The sequence below is a fragment of the Rhopalosiphum maidis genome, chromosome 4 (genome assembly GCF_003676215.2).
Source record: "Rhopalosiphum maidis isolate BTI-1 chromosome 4, ASM367621v3, whole genome shotgun sequence".
Lineage (NCBI taxonomy): Eukaryota > Metazoa > Arthropoda > Insecta > Hemiptera > Aphididae > Rhopalosiphum > Rhopalosiphum maidis.
In genome coordinates this window covers 13,538,879-13,566,261 of record NC_040880.1, presented here as the reverse complement: position 1 = coordinate 13,566,261, position 27,383 = coordinate 13,538,879, and the positions used below count along the sequence as shown (strand labels likewise).

The following is a 27,383-nucleotide window of genomic DNA, read 5'->3' as shown; positions in this document are numbered from 1 at the left end:
TTTTGTTATGTAAATACGTACCCACGTCAATACACAAAAGGTATAATTTTATTTTACTTATAAATCCTGTTTAAGTATTTTTATTTTTATTCAAATTATATTAGTTATTTTAATTTGTCAATATAAAATTTTAATTTTGCTTTAATCGGTTTTTTACAAACACAATGTGTTAACACTTTAACGTGCTAGGTAAACTAAGTCCCGAGTAATAACATTTTTCGAAAGAATATTTATAAATAACAACGATGTACCTATACTTAAAAATAAAAAGTCGATACATTCAATGAGTACTGTATAGTGACTAGTCACCAATTAATGATTATCGATTATCGATTTGCTTACTTATATACATTCAAATTGATACATATATAAAAATACGTAGCAAAGAGATAATTAAAATGAAAAAAATTACAATAGAAAATTTTTTTTTTTTTTGAGACAAGAAATGTTGAAATATGAAAATAAAAATATTTCAAGATTTGAATTTGTTAAAAACATATCAAATACATTATGTTCATTATACATAATAATAAAAATAAAAATTGACTTGAATTTGTATATTATATATTTAATTAATTGTGATTTGTATGTACGACGTTGTGAATAATATTAGATATTAAAAGCAAAAAAAGCACATTTTCAACATAACAGATAGTACTATTAGTACTAAGCTTGTAAAAGTGAGAAAGAAAATGTGTTGTTTTGGAAACTAAACCTATTTTAACCAGGGACTCCGTTTACCTTAAACCTTTTCAAATCCGGGACTCAGTTTACCACAAAAATGGTATTTCGGACTCGATTTACTTATTTATAATATCATACCTGTCTATCAAAGTATAATAATAATTATGGTAATTAACATTAAAATAGAATAAGTAAATAACCATACAAAAACCAAATATTTCGGGGGGTGTTCAAACACCCAAAACACTCCCCTGTGTACGTCCCTGTCCTCCGCCATTTGTTTGAAACTGGTTTTGAGTAAATATTACTGTTTATGTTTTTTTGTGACATTTCTAATTAATTTACTGTGATTAAATGATATTATTGACTATTATGTTAGTTTAAGATTATTATAAATTATTGAAATCGTATATTTGTATTACCTACATATTTAAAAACTGAAGACATTTTAAGGTCTGCTGTATGCCTGTATGTATGTATGGTGTGGTTAGAAACATATGGGGTATCTATGTTTAATATTTTGGAAAGTATGATGTTTTGAAAACATTGAATTCAGTTTATATTAGATTTGTTTGCGTTTCCATTAAACGTTTCCATAACCATTAAATTTAATCTATTTTGTGTTATAACCATGTTACAGTATATGATTACCATGGCTATCAATTAATATTAACTGATAACGATATAAATAATGACAAGAACATTTCCATATCATTAGGATAAAACAATATTTTTAATCCACACAGTAACGCAGTATATCTTTTATCTATGAACGCAGTATAGTTTAATATTCTTATTTTGTATACGTCTTGTCTATGAATCCACGTCCTTGTTTAATCTGTAAGACTTCAATCATAATTTATTCTTGTTTATGATTAAACTAACTATAAATTCGTGATCTGGTGTCAGGTGATAATTAACACTAGCAAATACTAAACCATAATTGTACTATACACTATACAACTTATTTGGCGTGATCAATAAATTTATATTCGTTATCGGAATAATTATTAAGTTAAGTGTAATATGCTTATGTTTAATTCCCTGGGAATTATAAAACTTGTTTAACTTTGTTGGTTGTATGCTGTTGATTTATTATTTTACTTATACGTGTAAAAACTAAAAATGTCGGGTAACGAATTTTCTATATTTAAAAAAAATAATCTTGACAATTCATGTAAATCCACGGATAACAAAGGAGGCTCTAATTCTAAAATGGCAATAATAAAGAATGGCATTGATGAAACTTTTAATAAACTTGTTGAAAATGTATTTCATTTTACGATGATACCTATCTTGGATAAAGAATACAACTCTCCAGTTATTTATTTACCAGAATTATTAGAAATATTAAAGTCTAATGTCAATACTGGGACAGAATTAGAAATTCTTGAACAAGGAATTTTTGAAAGAACACTATTGGCTGATCCAGAAATATATTTGCTGAAGACTAAACACAATGTATCAATTTCTTCAAATACTACTGAAAAGGAGTGCATTGTGTATTTATTTCAATGTTTCATTGAATTGACTTTAGCTAAACAAGAAAATCGCTATCCAACGATCAAAGAAGATATTTACTCAAAAATATTTGGTTTTTTGTGTACAAATGTATCTACAGCACTTAAACAACCTGATTTATATAGCCCTCAAAACATTAATGATCAGGTACATTTTAATTATTTGGAACATGTAAAATGAATTAATTAATATTAATATTTTAACTAACTTAAATCTAAGATGCAATTTTAATACAAAATTCAATATTATTACCAATAAATTGGTATTTTTTTAAAAATATTTATTAAATTATGACCGAATTATAAACAAACTATAGTCATATTAAATTAAATGCTATTTGTGTTTAAAACTAATTTTATTTTTAGGTTTTAAAAATATTTGAAACCAATATGGCATCTTTTGAAGATTATGTAAAATTTTTTACTTCTGTTAATAAAAAAATTATTTTGGATGAAGATGATGGAGAGTCACAAATTAAATCTATTTACCAACCAATACTAAAGAAAGTAAAAGAAAAAATATTGCAATCAACAATTATATTTTTACCACATTGTGAGATTGCATTATTACAAGTATTTTCTGCAGAACCATTATTAGCTAATGTAAGTATCAAAAAAGATTGTTGGTTAATTTAGTTTTATAGCTAGAAACATAGATTGTGGTTGTTTTATAAAAATTATTGTTGCCTTTAATGTTAATTTTTCTAAATAAGCAATTGTGTATATTATTAATTGTATGTTGTTTTTACACTTTTAATATAGCTTATTATAACATATTATACGTAGACTTGTCTTTCGTCCTGGTATCCTGGCCAGTCATTAAGTGTGTTCCGGTTAATAGAATTTGAGAGAAAATTACTAATATTTGTATTATTTAGTAATAAAACATTAAATAATATTGTAAAATTTATCATTATAGGTTGTTTAAAAATAATTATATAATAATTATTTAAAAATAACCTATGAGAGCTTAAATTATTATGAATTATGGAGTACTGTAATTTAGCTAATTGATTTAGAGTTGGAACTTATAGGTCTTTATGAAGATTTTCGTTGACAAAATACCAAAGAAAGAAATGGGAATATGTTATTTATTGCAAGCAGATAGATTGAAATGTTGTTATTATGTTAGAGTGCTTTATAGAATCCCATAACCTATTACTATATCTCTATACTGGTCAAATTATTGATTGTTATATAGTAGGTTTATTAAATAGAAAAAGTTTAGATTTCAAATGAGGGGTTAGGAGGCAAAGTTTAGAGTCTTATAAATAGTGTTAGAAAAATCTCTTTTTCTTTGTTTATATTTAAATATCATTTATTATTTAACTTATTGTGGACAATATAATATCATAGCTAATTTTTTAGTTAAGATAAGAATTTTTTAAAAGGCTACAATTTTAAATGGTTCTTTTAGTAACTAGTATATAGGATTTATAAATTTCAAAACATTATAATTATTATTTAAGGTATTTGAATTTGTTTTAATATATTCTAAAACTGTTTTTTAAATACCTTTAACATATAACTTACAATATATATTTATTATTTTTTTTTTATAGATGTTGATTGATGATTGTTATGTACCAGATATATCACCTGGTTTACATTATACAAATACAGTGCTTGGAGCTATTTTTGCAATATCAGGTTTACCGCGAACGCCTGGGGGTAGATTTGAATATTTCCTAAAACCTATGGAAGAAGTTTGTATTTTTTATATTTTTCAAAATATTACATGTCTTTAAATATTTATTTTTAACAGTTATCAGGTCCATTGGAAAGTAATATTTGGTCTGGTTTGGAGACATTACATGTTCAATTACATAAAATATTTTTGTACCTCCTAAAAGCTGGACCTGATGTAAAACACAAAACATTATCTTGGTTGGGAAGTTGCTTAGAAAAAAATATGGGACGTTGTAAATTGTGGAATATTGAAATGTCTATGTTAGGATTTATTTCAGATGGTTTTGCATTAAACCTAAGTGCAGTTCTTTTAAAGCTGTGTCAACCATTTATATCTAATACAGATAATCCAAAATTATTAAAAATTGATCCTACATATTGTGCAGCCAAAGTAATAAGTTAGAAATGTTGATAATCTGACGACAAGTTTTTATTTTAATATATTTGTGTTTAGGTTCATAATAATGAAGAAAGTAGAAAACTTGGAGTGCATTTATTAAAATTAAATGAAAACACTATGCTTTTACCAACTGATGTGGAAGGTTCTAGGGAAGATGATAATTCTTCAAATAATAGACCTGTAGCTAAAGGACAGTTCAATTTTATTACTGAATGTTTTTACATGACACAAAAGTCTTTAGAGATAGGTTTTGCTCAAGTGCAAGAAAAAATGACAAATATTAATCAAGAGTTAGCAAGGATGCAACAAACTTTCGTAGATGCCCAACAATCTGGTTCAGCTACATCTGAAGTAATGAAACTTATTAATGATCGAATGGAGGGTGAAATGACCAAGTAAATAAATTTAATTGAATTATTTAAATAAATCTTTAGCAATTTTAATAAATTAAAAAAATTTAACAAATTCTATTCAACTCCAATTACTAGGACTAGAATTTATATGCAAAAGTATGTTTTGTCCAAATTCTGATTATTATTTTTGTTAGTAATATCCTTGAATCATCTCGTAATGAATTTAATGGTGGTGGTTTATTTTGCATATTATTGAATATTTTGAATAAAATGAATATGTAATAATATTTTAACTATAAAAATGCCTTAAATGTATGTTTTTATTTTATGGTATATATTGGCTGTATAAATTTAGATACGTAAAAATTATGTCGTGTAATGTTGAACGGAATTTTAGTAAATATAAGAACATATTAAAGTCTAACAGAAGATATATTTATTGTTTATTTTAACATATATAAACAGTTGAATAAAATAACAATTAAATAATAAATAACACTGCATTTTAGTAAATATAATTATAAACACAATTTACAAATAATAAATCATTATATATTTAAAAAAATCTTCAATAGAATTAAAATAAATTGTATCAATTTTGGTATCATTTGCTAATCTTATGGTTCTAATTAAAAGAACATTCTAAAGATAGTTGTTAATTTAAAAAGTAAATCTAGTTTGATATTGATGAGGGACATAAAAATTTATAAAATTAAGTAGTTCTGAACTGTTAGTGTAATAATTATGTTCATTATCATTTTCAAAATATAATGAAATTTTAACTCGTTTTCAGCTAATTGTAGGCATAACTGATTTTTCATTTTATTTTTTATCTACTTCTACAGTTATCAATAAAAAAATTTTAGCTGGATCAAAATTCTCGAAAATTTAATAAATGATATCACTTAAGTTGTATTTGTATATTGAAAATATATAGACACTATTTTTATATAATTGCATATAAAGTAAGAATTTTGATGAAATTTGTCAAAATCATAACAAATTACAAACTATTTTGTTGTAAGAAATTCATTAAAACTTTTCATTTTATATTTAAGTTTTGGAAATGTAATATAAGGTTCTTCATAAGTAGTTCATATTGAAACTAAAAAGTAAAAAATTTATGAAGACAATTATATTTTATAAAGTATATACATTTTAAGTTCAGATTTGGTAGAAATTACCAAATAATAAAATAATATTAATAAATAATAATGTTAATTATTTTATTATAATTTTAAAAAATTATTGGAGCCTGGAGGGAACTTAAAATTTTAACATATTATTGTAAATTTTACTATTCATAATGAAGTTTTGGATTTATTTTAGGATATTATCTATTTATACTATAAATATATATTTTTTTCGTTTTATGGTATTTATTAAAAGATTTTATTAAATTTTATCTTATGTTGATATGGTATAGCAGGGATGGCGAACCTATGTCACGCGTTTCACAGAATGACATGCCAATTTAAATATAATTCATAATTTTTACTTCACTTTTCAAAAGAAATTACTGATAATTTGAAATTATTTTTAACTTATTATTCTAATATATTGTAAGATATTATTAACCTAATGTCGTAATCAATGTTATCCGTACTTTCAATTTCCTTATCTCGTAAAATTAGATACGTACAACAAATAAAATCATATTTATATGTTTAATTTAATTAATTATTTTTTAAGCAATAAAAAGGTCTGAAAAGTTTCTGATGCAAGGTAAATAAAATCAAACCAAACATTTTGATTTGACAAGTAGTTATCAAAAGGTTTGCCATCCCTGTAGTATAGCATTAATGCATATTATTTTAATAATTAAATACTATTAATAATATAATGAATGCAATATTTTTGGAAAAAATCATATCAACTTACTGTAACACTATTGATTATAGAATAGTTAATTCTACAATAAATTAAATGGTAATATTAAAAGTAAAATAAATTACTTTAATAGCTATATTAAAAAACATTTTACAAAATAAATTTAGTGATATAGGCTGACACTTTATAGACCATCTCCACTTAGAATCTTTGTACTCTCTTACCTACCTTTTTTTTTTTGTTATCTCCAGATTTAACTATTTATGTTATAGAAAGTTGTATTATACATGATATTATTGGTACTAATTTTTTATTAAAGTACATTATACTGTTGTTTTAGATACCTTTCAATGAAAGCTGCTCTTTTAGAACCATCAACATTATATCTGTTGAGTCAATTTCAAAAAGCAACATGTGTTTGGCTTACTCAAGTTGTGTTGGATGTAGACAAAGATTTTCAGTCAAATGACCTTCAATCTTATTGTCCAAATAAATTTTTAGTTATTGAATTTCCATTGCCAAGTATTGTTCCTCCTACATTAAAGTAAAGTTTACAGTTTATAGTTTATTGTTAACTATATATACCTTACTAAATAAAATAAAAATAATTATTAATGTTTTTAGATGCATTCCAGAATTTTTATTAGAAAATATTTGGCGATATTTAACACTAGTGCGTCGTTTTCATTCACGGTCTTTAGAAGAACCTGGTTTTTCATTAGTTAGTGAATTATTAAATGCTGTTTTAATCTTTATGACATCTAATAGTCGAGTGCGAAATCCACATTTGCGAGCTCGTCTAGCTGAATGTTTAGATTGCTTATTACCACATAAGGATGAAGATAGCTCTGTTACAAATTCAATAGGATCATTTTATAGAGAGTTGTTATTTATACGTCATCCACATCGTAAACAGGTAATTTATTAATAAAATCAAAGTCTGCTATAATATAAGTTAGATTTATTAATTTTTTTTTTTTATTCTCACACATTGCGGATTAAATTATAAATCTGTTTAATATAATGTAAAAACAGTTATTTACGGTTTTTTTTTTTTATGGCTTCCAGGCCCTGGTTATAACTAATAAGTAATAAAATAACTATCTAGTTTCTACTGATTTTAAATTCCCTGTTTAAATTAAATTCCTTGCTGAGCTTTCCATTTTTAAATTTATAAAGTAATAAGTAAAAATTATTCACGTTCATCTTAAAATTGAACGAAGTTCCAATATATCACTTCACGTGAAAAAGGAATTATGTTCCTGCTAAGTTTTTGAAAATTTAACAAAATTGAACAACATCTTTCCAAGCACTGGATTATATACGGGGTGTACCATGGAGATCTAACAAATGAAATAACTTTTGTTCTAATCAATATTTAAAAAAAATGTTTTTAAATATAATTCATCGACACTTGCGCTACATTTTTAGTTTACATTGTTTACTTTTTTTTTAATAATGAAAATGAAAAACTAAAAAATTTATAAAAAAATTTCCAAAATATTCAAAATAGCCAATTTGTGAATCTAATTCAAAAAACAATTTAGATGGTAAAAACATTTATTTAAGTCAAGTGGCTGATTTTTTATAATTTTTTTAAATATCAATATTCTCGTAAAGTAAATTACGATCTAGTTTATTTAAAGCAATAAAAAAATAGTTGGATTTTAACATGCACCTATTAAAAATATTCATATAAAACATTTAAAAAAAAATTATATTTTTTAAAATTATAATGTTTCTAACATAAACTAGATTGTAATTTACCTAATGAGAATATTGATATTTGAAAAAATTGTAAAAAAATAAGCCACTTGACTTAAATAAATGTTTTTACCATATAATTTATTTTTAATTTTTTAATTAAATTTACAAATTGGCTATTTTGAATATTTTGAACATTTTTTTAATCAATCTTTTATTATTATTATTTTCGGTATGAAAAAATAAAAAAATGTAGCGCAATTGTATGAATTATATTTAAAAGACATTATTAAGTGATTTTATTATTATATTTGACAGATCTCCTTGGGACATCCTATATATAATATTACTAATATTGTTATAATATCTGCAAAGCATTTTTATTAATAATCCGATAAAAATATATTTTATATTCTGGACAAATAAAAAATAATACAATTTTATAATATAATATTAGATTTCTTTTAATCTCACTTATTATATTTTATCAGTCTTAAATAATAATGTGATATTTAAAATTAAAATTTGTGTTGTCAGCTTTAATATTGGAGTGAATCAATCTATTATTTAATTTAAAGTTATGAATGTTATTATTTAATAATATATTATCTAGGTATCTAAATGGATAATACTTTTATAATGATATTTTAATTTTAATCTGTTTTATAACTATATAAAAATATTAAAAATTTAAAATGCTCATAACTTATATATAATTTCAATTATCTTAAAATACCTATTAGAAGCTAAGAAGCCTTGATTAGGGATGGCAAATAAGTGTTCAAGGTGAAATTTACAAATTAAAATACACTAAGTAAATTAATAAAAATAATTAATAAATAATTATTAATTAATAATTACATTTAAAGTAATAAATTTTTTCTTATTTTTCTAATAATATTTTTCATGATTAAATGGCACACAAGAAAAATATAAAAAAATCAGGTAATTTTTGACATATGACGTTAGAAAAATTTGTCAACACCACCTTAGATAATATTCTAACTTTTAAAATTCTTTAATAAATAAATTAATTGTAATATTTAATCTATTAACAACAAATTGGTTATCCTAAACACATTTATTGATTGTTGTAAACATCTACCTTTTCTTAAGGGTACTTTAATATTGTTGGGTAGATTTTTTGTATTTTTTTTTATTTTAAGTCATTCTAGTACTTAATATAGCAAATGTAACATATATTATTATTTTTACTAAAATATAATATTTAAAAAATATATATATTTTTTAAGATTGTTCATGCATTATTGGATGTGTTTGTGGGTATTGAAATGACTGGCCAAAGTGTTGAATTTGAACAAAAATTTAATTATCGCAGACCTATGTATGTTGTAATGGATTATTTGTGGAAAATAGAAGAACATAGAGAAGTTTTTAAGTAATACATTTATATATTATTATTAATGTATTTGATGTGGATGATATTAATTGTTGTCATTTAGAAATTTAGTATTGTATCTATAATTTTATTTATAAGATGACCATAATGCTAAAAAGCATTAACTTGGTCAGCATTAAAATTTAATTATTTATAGTTTATTTTTCTATGAATATTATTTCTATATTTTAATTCTTAAATTAATTTTATTTTAATAATATAATCCATTATAAATGTGTTAAAAAATATATATACAGGTGATTGTTTTACACATTATAACATTTTTATTTTTTTACCCTTGTATTTAATAGTTAAATCACTATCAACTTTTGATTTTTAAATGGCAACCTATGTTTAAAATGTCATAAAATAGTAGGGGTATTTTTTTTATAAATTTTAACGTTAAAATTATTATTTTTCATTTAAATGTAAGTAAATTAAAGCTGCTAAATGTTGGGTGTTTTGAAGTTTTTAAGTGTTAGTCTATAAGTTTTTTCAGCTATGAGGCATTGGCAACTACAGGTACAAAGTTCATCACTGCTTCAATAACCTAATAAGAAGAAGTATTATAAAAACCAAAAACCGAATTCATAAAAAAAATAGCTCTATTAATTTAGCGTATTTTGCTAAATAATGGGTGAAAAAAATAAAAATTTCATACAGTTAGAAAAAAGCACGGATAAATATATTGAAAAAAAAAATGAAAAAAGTCAATACTCGACAAAATAATGAGTGTTTAATGATAAAAGAATCACCTTGTATATTAACATTATTAATATTGTTATTTCATCTAATTATAAATTCTTATAATTGACTTTTTTTTAGACTATTGGCCAAAGATGCAGAAAATAATATGGAAGCAGCTTCTCCACCATTATTTTTAAGATTTATTAATTTGTTAATGAATGATGCTGTGTTCTTATTAGATGAAGCATTAACAAATATGGCTCAGTTAAGACAAATGCAAACTGCTCAGTAAGTAAATATATTTATTACTATTTAACATGATAAACAACTGTATTATTAATACTCGTAATACATTTTTATCAAATTATTAAAAAAGTTTAAACCGTAAGATGATCAAGTAGAATTAATAATGTAAAAATATCTATTATTTTACTAAAAAGTTTACCATAGAGTTACATTTTTAATTTAATTTAATTTTTTTAATCCCGAAGAGAATGCAGATTCTCCATTTACTTTATAATCATATGACAAGGAAATTTTGTATTCTGTAGGACCAATTTTATGTTCTTAGGTTTATATTAATACACTTTATCAAATATTGTCAAAAATATTATATTTGTTTTCCTATTAATTTTTTTAATTATACTATGTTGTGTATTTTTCAATTTTAATATTTTACATAGTCATAATTTTTATCTTTTTGTTTAATTTAATTGAAATCATTATATTTTATAGTCAAGCTAACGGAACAGGTATGCTAAGTTGTACAAATGTACAAATTGAAACAACCCTGGTGTTTTCTTGATCAAGAAAACTTTTAAAAAAGTTAAAGAATTTATTTTGAATAGTTATATAAATACAATAATGCTTTTAACTATATAATACATTTAAACAATTTTAGCTTAATTTTTTGATACTTGTAATTCAAAATTTAAAGAAAATATGTAACCTATGTTCTATTTAATAATAGTGAATCAGGTGAATGGAATAATTTATCTCAAAGAGAAAGAGCACAAAATATGTCATTATTGCAACATATCGGAATGATTGCTAGGTAAACAGATAATATTTTAAATTTGCTAATTTTTGTTGATATTAATTCGAGGTATTTACAGGTTTGATAATATTCTCGGAAAAGAAACGATTAATACATTTAAGTATCTTACATCAGAAATAAAATCAATATTTTGTCATCCAACAATGGTCGATAGAGTAGCAGCTATGTTAAACTACTTTTTATGTCATTTAGTTGGACCAAAAAAAAAAAATTTTAAAGTGAGTACAATTTTATCTACTTGTAAGAATTATAGGTATTGTAATTTTTTTTTTTATAACATTTGTATTAATTGAGTCATAATATTTGGATTAATCATATTTAATTTAAATACTGTTTATGACAATTTTAATTTTTAATATTTTATTCTCGACATAGGTACCACCAGTTACTTTATTATTTTGTACCTTATTAAGTAATTAAGTAATCATTAATAAATTAGAAAAATAAAATTTGTACTTACATTTTTATTTAGGTTAAAGATATGAAGGAATACAAATTTGAACCAGCCGAAATAGTTTTGAATATTTGTATGATATATGTACATTTAGGGGCTAGCAAAAATGGTGAAGCATTTTGTTTAGCAGTTTCCAAAGACGGACGATCATATAATCAATTACTATTCAAACAGGCTGAAGATGTCTTAGGTATTATCTATCTTAAAGTATTATTGCTTTTTTCATAATCTTAACTCAATTTAGTTTGATAAATGACCATATTAATTTATTTTTAAATTTAATTATTAATCAATTACAGTTATAAAAAAATTCATTCTTACAAAAAGCAAGTTTTTATTAAAAAATGATCAAATGTATTTCATAACTATTACCATTAACCTTATATTTGAACTAAATATTCTTAGTTTTACATATTTATTAAACTTATTATTTGTCGATTTTGCCATTATTATCAGGATTAAGAAATTCATGCTTTTAAAAATTTCTTAAGAAGCTGTACAGTGGTTATTGAATTATTTTTACTAAAGAGAAGCAAAGATTTGAACATACCACCTAACCAGTTTTTATTTAAATCTATTTACCTACCAAAATCGTTCACTTCGCTTAGTCGTAGATAATAATCTTGCAGCAAAATGTTTATATACGTTCATGTTCATTATAGAACCATAGAACATATTTATACATTTTAGGTGTTCAGTAGTTATGTTTAAACTAATGCAAATTAATCATGTTATTATTATAATATCACAATGTTAAATTTGTCTCTAGTCTCTCTAGTCTTAGCAAAACAGTACTGTTAAAGTGTTATGTACGTATCATAATTCATAATATATTATTGGTTACTCGGTTTGTCCGAAAGTTATGCTGGATATTATTTGTATAAATATATAATACAGGGTCCGGCAAAATAACCTCCCTTATTTAGAAATAACGCTGTGTGAGTTGTGGTAGTGGTACAACAGTGAAGAGGGTATCAATGGATCGTGGTATACGACATACGTGCCATTTTTAGTAGATATAATGGCAAGGAACAAAAAAACAAAAACAAAATAAAAACCAACAAAAATAAAACATGATTTTAAAATAAAATTCTAAATTTAAATTTTTTAACGTGATCACCCTGTGATTACGTTCTTTGGAAATATTTAAAGGCATAGTGTACAATCATTGTATCCTTATAAGCACTTAAGGAGCCAATAACCAGGCATTGGCCTCCATTACACCAGCAATGACACTATGAGTTATGGAAAACTATCGGTAAAATCTTTGTGAGTGTGTTATCAATGGAAGACACCACTTAACCGATATAATGTTTAAAATAAATAATTTAAAATGGCATAATATTTATTAGTAAAAAATAAAAGAATTTGTTATCTAATTGTTATCAGAATCTATTTATTTGTTTGTTTATTTGCAACTGCCTTTTGAAACATGGAAGGTTTTTTTGCTGGACCCAACCTACTGTTGTGCGTTAATAATTATAATAATCAATAAAGCAGTCGTAAAGAATAATGCGTGTGTTTGGCGCTCTCATACACCTGGTAGTAAATAATGTGTAACATTTAACACACCTAGTTATCGATAGCATATAATTATGTAATAATATAACTACGTATTATTTGTAAGAAAATATTTAGTTTAATTTTTTTTGTTTTTGTTTTAATGGGCTTTAGCGAGAATTGGTGGAGCATCATTAATTGTTGGGATAACTAATATAGCACAAAGAGTATCACAACTTGCAATACAACAAAGTAATGATGAAGAGTTATTACTTACAGAAGCCCCTGAAAACTTCTTAGATCCTATCATGTCTACTCTTATGATAGACCCTGTCATTTTGCCTTCAAGTAAAATGAACGTCGACCGATCCACAATAGCAAGGTATATCTATATGCATTTTGCTTTTTATACTAAAACTGTTAGATTATACTCCAACCTTTTTTTTTAGGCATTTGTTAAGTGATCAAACCGATCCATTTAATCGTTCTCATCTGACTATGGATATGGTTATAACAAATAATGAATTGAAAAATCAAATTGACGAATGGATTAAAATCAAAAAATCTCAAAAATGATAACTAAAAATTTCTATTTTCAATAATATAATTTTTTAGGTTAAAAAATATAAATTTATCTATTGTTTAAATGTTAACAATATTAGGTTCTTCATTATGTTTAATATGTAAAACTAAGATTACATAACTGAGGACACTTCATTAGAAGAAAAATGTTATTGTTAGATTTTCTTATAATTACAATGCATTTTTGTGAATTATAACTGTTAAATATATAGATTATTGGTGTATGAAATATTTCATTTTAAGTATATTGTATACTTTCATTATTTATAAACTCTATTTTTTTTTGTTATCTATATATGTTTTAATAGTCACATTATATCATATATATATATATACATATATATCAATAAAACAATACTTTAACTATTAAATTACTTTTGTTCATTGTTTAAGTTAAATGATGAAGCTTAGAACTAATTTGTTAAACCTGTAAAGATAATATAAAAATGATTCTGTTATTCATATTATTTTGTATTTTTATAGCTTACTATAAGAGTATATACTTTACCCTTTATTTAAATTAATGAACATATTTTTATTTACTTATTGAAATATTTATTAGGTATACAGTATATATTTGGAACCAATTATGAATTAATTTAATACATAACATTCGAAAATATTTTTAAAAATAACAATAATTAATTTGATAAAAACATGTAAAATATAAATAATATTATAGGTATATTAATTTATATACATAAATAGATTAGTGGAATCATGATTTTTAAGCGAATGAAAGAAAATATAACAAAACAGATCAATGTTAAAATTATTTGCAGAGTTCACGATTCTTAAGAGTGGTACATTAGTAACATAATTAGTAGTTTAAATAAAATAAATTTGTTGATCAGGTAAGAGCTGAGAAAACTTTTTAAGATCATAAGCTTAAGAAGTTAGGACAGTTAATATAGCTATTTAATAATTTATATTTAAAATAAATCCTGATTCTATACTATTCCAGTCTCCAGGGATTCAAAATGTAATTAAATAAAGGGTTGTAAGATGTACTCCAATTTTGTATATATTACACTTGAAAACTACAAAAACCATAAGAACTTACTTTAAATTTACTTGAGAGTATTTATTAATCAAATATTATTATATGGCAACCAGAAAATATAATTATATTCTAAAATTGAGCATACTGAATAAAAAAAATAAAAAATATTTCTATCATTGTAGTTGTTGACACCGCTTCTGTAAATGAACCCAAGCAGTTTTAAACCTTTCTATTTTAAGTAGCAATTAATATGAGCATTAATTGTTAATTTAGATTTAAAATGTATAATAAGATAACATCAATATTAAAAAAAAGGTACACAATTGTTATTATAATCGAAAAAAGTATTGGAACATAAATGGAAGAAAGTCATTATTTCATATTTTTTTTTATATTAAATGTAATACAATTTACTTTTTGTACAAACTAAAGATGATCAAGTTTAAATCAGATTGCAATAATAGAGCATCCATTTTTTCTTCATGTTTGAACCGACGGCGCCGTGGGAACTACTTTCGCATTACTTCCACAAATAACAATTTACAATACCGTAAAATGTAATATCATCAGCATAATTAAGCATTGGACTAAAATTACTTGATTGAGATAGTGTAAAATTGTGTTGATCAATAATAATTTTGTCTAGTGACTACCATCTGGCTAACTATAAAATGGGGCTAAGGACCATACTGTCCACACTTCTATCATTTATAGCATTAAAAACTTCGATGATGGTAATTTAACAAGAAAATAAAGGCATTTATAGGCATTTTTAGGTAAGTTATTTGGAGTATCTATACTTAGATTAATATTAGATTTATCATAATGTTAATAAACAGTAACAAAATGTTAAGTAAAAGCTTCAATGATAGAATTTAAGGAGTTAAAATTGTAATTATTCAATACATCCAGTTAGGTACAAATGTTTTTTGTATTTTACATTTATAAATTTCCAAAATTTGGAGATTTGATAGAATTGAACATTTTAATGATGTGGAATCAATTAGACAGAATATTTAGAGCACATTATCTAAAGGTTTGATGTGTAACCAAAAAAAATTTAAAAACAAGATAAAACAAAAACACATACTTCAACAAACGCTATCAAAAGACTTACAGTTTAATGATTCCAAAAGTACCTATTAAACAATTAATTCAAGTAATAATATTTCACACAATTTTGTTTGTCAGAAATGACAAAATAATTTTTTAAAGGATATAATACTTGATGGTGCAACAATTTTAGTTATCTAAGGGTCCTCATCTCATATCCAGTAAGCGTATGGTTCATTATACATTTTTACAGCCAGCCATTTAAAACAGTTATTATTTATTAGATTGTAATAAAACAATATTATGAACATTCTTCTACATAGTTGCTAATTTTATTTTACAAAAATCCCATACATATTTACGTAATTAACCAAAAGCATTAATTATAAATTGGAAAATTAGTATAAAATGCATTTAGGATATTCCAATCTTTAATTAACAATTAAATAAATCATATTTTTTTACAAATATTCAATATTTATTATACTGCCAGTTTATTATTCGACTTTTGTTTTTAAAAAACATAGAAAAGCACATTAAATAACCAATTAAAAAAATTATTAATATTTAATTCCAAAGTAATATTTAATTGGTACAATGCTCGTACAAATACATATACTATAATTAATAATTAATACCTATACACCACATGAATAAATTGGATGAGTAATTATTATATTTAAAATAATTATTGTATATTTTTAATTCTATAAAATAAATTAATTTAACTACAACAACTTTGAGGAGTAGGATCATCACCTGATCGTTTAGTAATACCCACTCTAGTAAATTCTTCAGATATTGTAGGATGAATCCCAACAGTATCCTTTAAATGTTGAAAAGTTAATCCAGCCCTATTAAAACAAATATGTAATTATTAAAAAAATCCCTAGTAAGATTGGTAAAAAATAAACTAATAAATGTGTATTTACTTAATAGCTGCAGCATATCCTTGGATTACTTCGCCGGCTTGAGGCCCAATAAAATGCATACCTAATACTTGTTGTGGTGCTTCTAAAAGAGTTATAACTTTTAAATAACAATGTTTAACATTTTTTTGAGGGATAAAAAACTCTGTAGGCTTATAATAAGCATGATACACCTAAAAAATAAAATTATGTAATTAATATAATTATAAATTTTACAGATTAAAAAAAAAGCAATACTCAATCAACATTCAATAGTGATCGTGAATTGGTTATGTTAAAGGTACATTCAATATATTAAAAATATCAAAACTATTTTGATATTTATTTTAATTATTTATACAATAAAATTGATAGAATTTTTAGATAAAAAAAATATTGTATATTATGGAGCTAGCAACACTTTTGTCAAGGTATAGCGAGATAATGAGAGCAAGAGAGTGTAGTTGGTTCACTCAAATTGCCTTGCATCTACTCCGAGTCGGTATTTTATTTGTGAATCGAGGCTAACTAAATCTTGTGCAAATCACGATAAGGCTATCATGCAAGAGTGAGGAGCTAGCCTAAAAAAATGGATAGCATTGTAAAAATAAAATACAATTACTAATAATTACCATATAATGTATCATTCACGAGTATCAAATATAAATATTATTAAACAATTTAAGCTAAGAAGTATAAGTATGTATTCCAAACAGAAGCTGTTTGTTTTTGCATTGGTTGGTAGAAACATTATATAATATAATAATCATGTTTTATTTAAGATCACAGTTTTTGGAAACCTCAGAATTATTTAATATACAATTTAATATCTGAGCATTAAAATACAAAAAAGATAAAACTTAAAGGAATAATAATTAAAATAGTCAGCATTATTATACATAATAAAGTAATAGATGATGTATAGATAAACTGAAATCCTGAATAAACGAATTACTGTGATAACAGAAAGCAAAAAAAAAAAATAATAATAATAAAATTATTGATGTTTATATAAAATAGTGTTTTAACTATTTAAATGAAACTTTAATTACTACTATATTAATTGATATAGTATGTATTATTCATCACTACAAGGCCTAATGCTACTTACTTCAATTTTATCTTCAGTAAATCTATTAATCGCTTCTTCTTCTGTGAGACCAACACAACCATACTCAAGAGGCGAGAAGATGGTTGTAGCAACATTATCATAATCCATTTGTTCTTGGATGCCATTATATAATCGTCCAGCCAATAATTTACCAGCTTGAATTGCTACTGGCGTTAGTTCTGGTCTTCCCTAAAATTTTAACAAATTAAATAATTAGCTTAAATATTAATTTGGATTAGGAAGTTGTAGTATTTTGCATACATTTTTGATAAATTTAAAGTATAGCTAAATGTGAGTTACATTTACTGCAGATTAAAAATATGTCAATTATATTTTATTATTTCAAGATTTTTAAGTTATATTATTGAATTTATTTGTAGAAATTCCTAATACAATTAGTATGTCAATTTATTAAAGGTATTTTTTTTTTTTACTATTATTTCAATAATTCATTCTTGATGTTAATTTTTTTGTTGACTATGGTCATCATATATTATATCTATGGATATTATGTTTTATTATAAATTCATAACCTGACGAGTATATATGAGTATATTTTGAAGTTTTTGCAGCATAACCAGCTGCAAACCATGTTTAAGGGCATATTTCATAGTTTTTTATTGCATATAATTTTAACCCTAATAATAATTAACTAATCAGAGACGTTTTTAACTTATTTTCTTGTACTGCACTTATTTTTAATACACCAATAATAATTATAATTGCAAATTTTAAATGAAAAAAATGATTTTATTTAAAAAAAAAGTACTGTTTTGTTTGATAAATTATACTTACGTGTAATACATCACCAACTGCATATATATTCGGAATATTGGTCTGTTCAGCAACAGTAATAAATTTACCGGACTCTGGATGAATTTCTAATCCAGCAGCAGATGGATTAAGTTCTTCTGATAAAGCTTTACGTCCTACAGCTACAAGAACTGTATCAAATTCTCCTTGCCCATTCTAAAATGAAAAAAATACTAGAATTTTTCAAGTATCAATTGAATAGTATAAGTACTGCTTACTTCATCACCTTCCCATTCAACTAATAATTTGCCGTTTGGCTGCTTTGATACTCTGGTAGGTATTTTTCCAATAAGAAATTTCACACCTTTATCTTCCATTTCAGCTTGAACTAAATTCACCATATCCCTATCAAAACCTCTAAGAAGCATAGATCGAACCATAACAGTTGCTTCATATCCCAATCCTTTTAAAAATCCTGCACATTCTAATCCAATATCTAAAAAATTAATTAAATAAGTAAATTAAATTATTTAATAACATAATATTGTATTTGGCTTACATCCAGCACCAATAACCAAAGTATTTCCTGGCGCAGTAGGTAATGAAAAAAGGTCATCACTAGTAATACAATATTCTTTACACCCTGGGAATTCTGGATAGCGTGGACGTCCACCAACAGCTATTAAAATATCTTTTGCTGTTATTCTTCGTTCTTTACCATTTTTCATCTTTGCTATAACCGTATGTGCATCTTCAAATACACCATGACCATTAACATACTCTATTTTTCTTTAAAAATTATTTTAAAATTTAAATTATATTTTAATAATAAAATAATATTATAAAAATAATAAAATATATAAATACTTGTCTCTTAATTGTACTCTTGTAACCCAATTAACAGATTTAATATGATTTTGGACCGCTTCAACTAAAGATTCCCAATTAAATGAAATAGGATCTGGAATGTTCCATCCATAACTTCGAGCTTCCTAATATAGCAATAACTAGATTAAGTTTAGCAAAAATAAATAGTTTAAATATATTATTTGATATACATGAATTGATTCGCCTAACAATGAAGCTTGATGCATTAGTTTTTTAGGTATACAACCAACGTTAACACATGTACCACCTATTCCCCAAGTGGTACCTTTCTCTGATGGAATAACAAAATCTAAAACTACTACTTGTTTTCCAAAGCTTGATGCTTCTTTAGCACATGCTAAACCACCAGATCCTCCGCCTATTACTAAAAGATCAAAATCATATTGTCCACCTAAAAAAAAAAAATATATATATATATATATATTAACATTAAAGAATACAGACAATTAGGCAAGCTATTATATTATATACGGTTTATTAAAAAATGTAATTTGTGTTTCATAATGAAAATCATTAAAATGAATAAATGAAGTCAATACTAGGACTCATGTAAAATAAAATAAGAACCTTCAACAATTATTTAATGCTTTAATTTTAAAATTACCAATTTAATCAACTATTGAAAATTATTCAAGTAAAAAATTATTGAAAACAGTAAAACAACATATTATGCAAACCTAAAAAGGTGCTTGATACTACAAATCCATTTATCTATACTTTTGATGATCTTTTTTTAGATTCATTGAAAACAGGATAGAGATAATTAGATCTAATTAAATGTTTAGTTGTTATTACCAAAATTTGTGTAGTCATGATACTTACTACTTGACATGTATATAGCAAGTCAAATATAATCTAATATAACGGGAGGCAACCGGCAGCCCGTGCTGCTATTGTAAACGGCCCACTTTAAATTTTAAAACAACAATATTTTTTTTTGTATATTTCATTATTTTAAAGTTTTATTCAGTATTTTTTTTATTACAATAAATAATTTAAGAATAAAAAATTTTTATTTTTGTCCAATCTGCAAATTTTGTAATTTGCAAAAGTGGCTTGATAGTCCAAAAAAGTTACAGGTTATCGACCACTAATCTAATAGATAATATAATTTGAAAGAAACTAATAATAACAATAATAACTTTTATGATATACATAGGTTAATATATATATTTAATTTAACAAAAATAGTAAAAATACAAATTAACTTTTTTACTAGAAACCATATACAATATAAAAGCCTTTAAAAGTTAAAGGTTTAATTATTTACACGAACTAATTTTTCTAAAAAATCTTTTATTGCTGTTAGTAAATGCTTTACAAACATTTTGATTTTTTTGAAAAAATTTTGAAGATAAGGACCGAATGAAAAACATTTCAATAAAAAAAATAATTTATTTTATTTATATTTTGATATAAACTGAAAATATTTGTAAACTAATAAAAACTAAAATTATAAATTAATAATTATGTAATTCAATGATTCATTATTATATATTGCGTAATATGTGTCAAGTTATGCATGTATAGATATAAAACGACGGAAATATGGAGAAGTCTGATAAGAAACAAGATTCATCAGTGTTGTGGCATGTTTGGTTTCAAAAATAAAAAGTTAAACTCATTATCTGTTAACACGATTCGGAATGGTCTTCAATGTTCCAATTCTATGGTTATACTTAAAAAGTTAAAGTGCGCTACTTAGTTTGATCGACTTAAAAAACAAAATGTGCTCCATATTAGTAACTGGTGCAAATAGAGGAATAGGACTAGGATTGGTAAAACATTTATTATCAAATCAAGCATTTAACGTGGAGAATGTATTTGCGACATGTAGAGATATGGGAAAAGCTAAGGTAATTAATAATCATATACTCACTAGATACGATGGGAGCCATTTTAAAATTGTATTTTTAAGTATTAAAAATTAAGATAAAATTTACGTTTTACTGTAACTAACAGTTAATACAAATACACTACAAACAACCTATTAATATATATTACTTATAGTTAGTAGTTACTAGTCTAATGATCGAACTTAGAATGGTCATTAATACAAATTCACATTTATGAATAAGGAAATATTATAATATAATGTACCATAAACCTGATAATAAATGGACGACCCCTCCACCCTTTCTTTCATATCTTTTAGCCAACATCACATCACTCAGTGGATAAAATATCATGGAAAAATATATTTTTCTTTTTTGAAGACCCGGATTATTTTAAATTTTTTAATCAAAGAAATAGTAAAATACTTTTAAAAATGTTTTAATTACAATTTATATAATTTATCAGATTAGTAAGATGCTTTTGTTTGTCGAATAACATATAATATTCAAAATAATAATTAACCAATACTATGTATAAATATGTATTAAATATATCTAATATTTCATAGTTTAGAATCTGTTTTATTAAACATTCATTTGGTGTCTAAAATTAATAACTTTTGTAAAGTTGATTCTTTATAGTGTTTTGATTGGCTTAAAATATTAATCTCTTTTAAGAATAAGTTATATTATATGTTGTGAATGATTATTTATAGAAATTCCAGATAAAATATAGGTAGGTATTAAGGTTTTTAAAATAACTATGAATATTAATTATTTATGCTTAAGCAAATTTTGATATTAAGAAAATCGACTGGATTTTTAATTTTTAATTTTAATTTAAATATTTTCTTATTAAAAACTTTTTTAGGTATTTTATATAAAGAATAATTTCTTTAAAGAACAATTTTGTCAATAAAGTATTTTGATCTAAATCAATTTATTTTAGAGAACAATAATTACATGCTGTAGTCTATTTGTTATTAAGTTTACTGTGGCTTATTATGGGATTAGGTGGTATGAATTATATTTTGAAACTAATCTTTAAAATCATCACTGTTAAGTATTTGCTAATATCACACATAACAAATAGTTACAATATAAACATAAATACTCGCATAAAAATATAATATATGTAATTTAAAGATTTATCAAACTTGTAATAATATTTTACATTTTAAAACAAATTAAATTGAAAAATATTCTTTCAGTTATTTTTATTTAAAAAATACATATGTGATATCTTGATTTTATGGCATATGGTGTTTACTGTTTATATTTTTGAATATTTAATGCTAGTATTTTAATTTAAATAATTTATTTATGATCTGAGATTTTTATTTTTAAATCATCTTGGTCATTAAGGATAGATGGTTTTTTTAAAGCTTAAATAATATTTAATATCAATATTCTTAATTTAGTATTTTGATAATTTTGAGTTAATTTGTTTTTGATCTAAGATTTCCTTTAACTTTAATTTCGTGTGATCCTTACTTATTTTATATTATATAACATACATTTATTTCCTATTCAAGTTACCTATTGATATTGTTGTAAATGATGTAACATATTAACATGTTTTTTATTAAGGTTCTTATAATTTAAATATCAGCAAAAAATATTTAAAATTATATGACTGATTTTAATTAATCTATCTTAATAGATTTCTTTTGTCAACTTTTTGTATTAAGTAATAAAGTTGTTATTAAAATTTATAATTTTCTTAAATTTTTTATATAAGGTTATAATTATTTTTAATAAATGATACAAAATGTAATTTGTAATTTTTCAGGAATTAATTGAATTGAAAAAGAATCCACAACTTCATATCCTGGAAGCAGGTAATTAATTAAATTATATTTTAAATTTTAACTGTCTAAGTCAAGTTTTCCAAAATGTTTATTGTAATCCTTGAGGCTTAAATTGTAAAAAAATTATAGTCACATAATGAAAAAGAAGATAAATTTAAAAATTGTAATAATTAAATTAAATTTTTTAAAAACTTGAAATGAAAAAATAAGCGTTAGTGTAGATCATAAAAAAATTTTTTTATTAACCAAGTGATATATTAATATTTGTTAGATAATAGTCAAGAGTATTTTAACGATTATTTATATCATATGGAAAATTTTATAAACTAAAGCTTGCTGTAGCTTTTTCAATTTGAAAAGACATTCCTTAACTCAAAAAATTTTTTAAAAAAAGGATTTTCCTGAAAATTTTTTTGTAAAAATCTTCTCTTGGCAATTACGAACAATTAAAAAAAAATTTGAGCCAAATTGGCCCAACTATTCTTAATTGATAAATTTTTATACATATACATTTATATAATGTTGGTAGGAAGGGGGTGGAATTATCTAAATAAATAATTTTGGGAGACGTGAATCAAAAAAGGTTATGTACTACTTCTCTAATCTGTAGGTGGTACTATTTTCGTTAGTGCTGTGATGTATCTTTTGGTTTAGTTTTTCTTTCTCAGTGGTTTTCAGTTTTTCTTCTGAGTTTGTTTACTTATAGCACTAGCAGGTGGACCAGATCTTGACGTCCTTAACTAGTTTTAATAAGAGCCGGTTTTAAAACCTCTTAGCACCGACTCACTAAAGGGTCAGTGAGCCCCCACAGTTTCGGGAGATTTTATAACACCTTGTTTTTGTATAATTTTTTTTTTATGGAGGTTAGATTTTTTTCCACTGATCTTGGTCACCCATACAACCATATAAAACATATATATAATACTCACCATTGTGCACATAATAAACCTATTCCTATTAATTATTTATAAATATATAAAAACGTCTATTGCCCATGGTGCAGATATTACAATTGTATCATATATTTTTTCAAATAATTGATTCTCAAACTTTACTTTTATACTTTTAAAATTATATTTTTGTAATTGGGTAGGATAATATTTTTAATATTAATATATAGAATGTAGATGTATAAGTCATAAACTCATAATATTATACAAATAACTTTTAGTATCTATTGATTACCTACATGTTTATGTATTATACATTTATATTTTATACTTGTAGATCTAATTGATCATGGATCATTCTTTAATTTGGCTTCTCAAGTTTCAAATGTTGTCAAAGACAAAGGTCTTAATGTCCTAATTAACAATGCTGGAATATCGTCAAAATTTACTAGGATTGGCTTAGTAAAATCTGAAGATTTATTAAACCATTTCAAAATAAATACTATTGGTCCTATAATGTTAACACAGGTAAACTAATAATTTATAATTTTTGTTTAAACTAAAATGTTTAAATTATCTTATTACTAATTTTTTCAGGCATTATTACCATTATTAAAAATGGCATCAGATAAAAATAAATCTGCTACTGGAGTAAATAAAGCTGTAATTGTTAATATAAGTTCAATTTTAGGTTCCATCACTAAAAATGATCAAGGAGGTTTTTATCCATATAGAACAAGTAAGGTAATGTATCACTGTTATTCCATGCTACTAATTTCCATTGGCATACTAAAACTCATAAGTCATAATTTTATTTGGCCTAGTCTTGTTTGATACCTTTATTTCCATCTTAATTTCATATTTTTTTTTTATATTTATTATTATTTGTTTACTTTATTTATTCAATTAATTATTAGTAAATGTAGTTTACTTACTATGATATGTATTAACTTTAGACATGTTAGACATAATTTTTATCTTTGTTCGACATACTACTGCTTATTCCTATACATCCTTAACCCCAGTTTGTAATTTTGTATCTTCTGTATGGATATTTATCATTAAATTTGTTTAATTATTTGGTACCATATTTATTTTATTTTAGACTGCTATAAATGTTGTTACAAAATCGTTGAGTGTTGATCTTAAAAATAACGGAATATTAGCTGTAAGCGTTCATCCTGGATGGGTTAAAACTGCTATGGGCGGTACAAGTGCACCACTAGAAGTTGAACAGTCTGTTATAGGAATCTGCAGCTTCTTGAAGAACATTGATCAATCACATAATGGCGGATTTTATGATTTTGAAGGGAAAGTACTTCCTTGGTAAAAATAAATATCAATTACAATTCTAAAATGTTTAAATTGTATTATTAGTATTAATACATATAATTTAGTACTGTTCAAAACATTTCTTAGTTAATCATTAAATAAATATAAAATATTTTTCAATTAAACATTTGGATCCCCTAATTGTTCAATAACTTGTTTTTTTTACAGAATAATACATCTTTGATAATTTAATTCTTTTTTAACTTCAGGATAAAAACAATTAAAGTAATTATTTTTAATTTTTAATTTTAAATATTTTTTTATTTTCTTCATGTAAAATAATTATTATTATATTACAACTACATTAGTAACAATTTTATGTTATTATTTTTAATATTGGAGTGAATTAATTATCCATTATCAGACTTAGAACTAAGAATTTTATCAATGTTTGCACATAGGTTTTTTTTAACACATTTTAGTGATTTTACTATTATAAATTACTGATTAAAAATGGCACTGTGAAATTTTATGATAATATTGCTTTCATTAAACATTTACATGATGTATATCAGTAAAAATTAATTTATGTTTTGTAAATAAAAATGTTGTTCACTAATGCAAGTTGCAACGTTGTTATTTTAATGTTCACTATCTTTTTTAAATTACATTTAAGAAATATTAAAGGCCCCTAAAATTATATTGCCCCAGGCTCATATCTTCTAAATTGGGTTCTGAATTACCCATATAAAAAACCTTTATATAAACACAAATAATAAAGTATTTTTCTTTGAGTTTGATACTACGTGCAATTCAGTCATTACTAGGGCCTGGATTTAAATGCATTTAAAACCATACAAATATGCTTTAAAAAATAGCCAAAAATGCATTTTACCACAAAAATGACCTTAAAATGCCGTATAATTTTTTTAATCAATTTGTAATTTATAAGTAAACTATAATTATTATTTATTATTTTATTAAAAAAAAAAAAAAAAAACTGAAAATTTGAAATGATGACTTGATGCTGACACGCACATGTATTGGCCGTTTTGGGGAAATATTATTTATTCTAAACATACCAAACTATGTATATATTAAAATGTATGTAAAATTAAAATTCTAAGTAAACCTATTGTACTTACTAAATTTTGATCATTGCATTGAACAATAATATATTATTTAATATGTTCAAACACCAAAGATCTTCTATTATCCAAAACAATATTTTTGTACGTTGAAAAGCACTTTCGACATCCACAGATGTAATAGCAAATTTCATGTGACAAATATCGTTAGTAGTTAATTCTTCTGATATGACGATTTATTTTTAGATAATATTTTGAATAGGCTAAATATGGTCGTATATTGAACAAATATGCACAACCAATAAAATGACCCAATAATGCTAAAAATGGGATATACCGTATATCCCATATATCATATACGTCAATTCATCGTGGCTAAATTCATCGCACGTCAGTTTATCGCGGTCGCAATTTATCGCACGTCAATGTACCGCCAAAATTTCGCCTGTCAGTACGTCCTATCCAAGTATCGTCAAAATAATTAAGAATTGATGATAGTAATTCATCATTTTCTATAAAGTATTTGATATCCAACAATTTTTCATAAGACTCAATAATCTTATTTTCTGGTATACATAAGCTAAACTTGGTAATTTACGAACCTGTAGCGCAAAAGTTACGTCATCTATATATTTGTTTTGGAGGCCTGCAGCTTGAATTTGTCACCAAATACATTGCGACAAATGAAGGAAACAACCTTTCAATTTTGCTTCAGAACATTTAGAAGTTATTGCATTTATTGCACCTTTTTTAAAGTCGACCATAATTGTCTTAGGACTTAGATCAGACACAATTGTTTTTAGAGCTTGAAACATACGTTTATAGGTGTTTTCTTTTTTATTTGGCAATAAGATGTAAACAGAGTTCATAAATCATAAAAACGATAACACTCAATAAATTGACGCGCGACTT

At 23.9% G+C, this 27,383-nt stretch overlaps 3 protein-coding genes across 4 annotated transcripts; 2 read left to right on the top strand and 1 right to left on the bottom strand.

Moving 5' to 3' along the window:
* Positions 1-1,421: 1,421 nt before the first annotated feature.
* On the top strand, positions 1,422-14,080 carry LOC113548794 (ubiquitin conjugation factor E4 A). The gene is made up of 14 exons (XM_026949864.1): positions 1,422-2,352; positions 2,571-2,807; positions 3,767-3,910; positions 3,970-4,284; positions 4,348-4,688; positions 6,817-7,020; positions 7,101-7,392; positions 9,434-9,579; positions 10,405-10,554; positions 11,237-11,320; positions 11,382-11,541; positions 11,796-11,967; positions 13,452-13,659; positions 13,727-14,080. The coding sequence occupies exons 1-14, from the start codon at positions 1,810-1,812 to the stop codon at positions 13,851-13,853; spliced, it is 3,123 nt and encodes a 1,040-aa protein (XP_026805665.1). The 5' UTR covers positions 1,422-1,809; the 3' UTR covers positions 13,854-14,080.
* Positions 14,081-16,371: 2,291 nt separating this feature from the next.
* On the bottom strand, positions 16,372-21,645 carry LOC113553498 (thioredoxin reductase 1, mitochondrial). Of its 2 annotated transcripts, none has more exons than XM_026956868.1 (9): positions 21,455-21,645; positions 19,746-19,966; positions 19,555-19,679; positions 19,247-19,476; positions 18,966-19,183; positions 18,730-18,903; positions 17,935-18,123; positions 16,848-17,017; positions 16,372-16,769 (listed from the first exon to the last, which is right to left on the bottom strand). In XM_026956868.1, the coding sequence occupies exons 1-9, from the start codon at positions 21,471-21,473 to the stop codon at positions 16,640-16,642; spliced, it is 1,476 nt and encodes a 491-aa protein (XP_026812669.1). In that variant the 5' UTR covers positions 21,474-21,645; the 3' UTR covers positions 16,372-16,639. The 2 variants fall into 2 exon arrangements, with proteins under 2 accessions (XP_026812669.1, XP_026812661.1); XM_026956860.1 differs by lacking the exon at positions 21,455-21,645 and adding an exon at positions 20,846-20,951.
* On the top strand, positions 21,270-25,680 carry LOC113553510 (C-factor). Its single transcript, XM_026956881.1, has 5 exons — positions 21,270-21,431; positions 23,203-23,251; positions 24,449-24,639; positions 24,709-24,855; positions 25,217-25,680. The coding sequence occupies exons 1-5, from the start codon at positions 21,303-21,305 to the stop codon at positions 25,439-25,441; spliced, it is 741 nt and encodes a 246-aa protein (XP_026812682.1). The 5' UTR covers positions 21,270-21,302; the 3' UTR covers positions 25,442-25,680.
* The last annotated feature ends 1,703 nt before the right edge of the window (positions 25,681-27,383 follow it).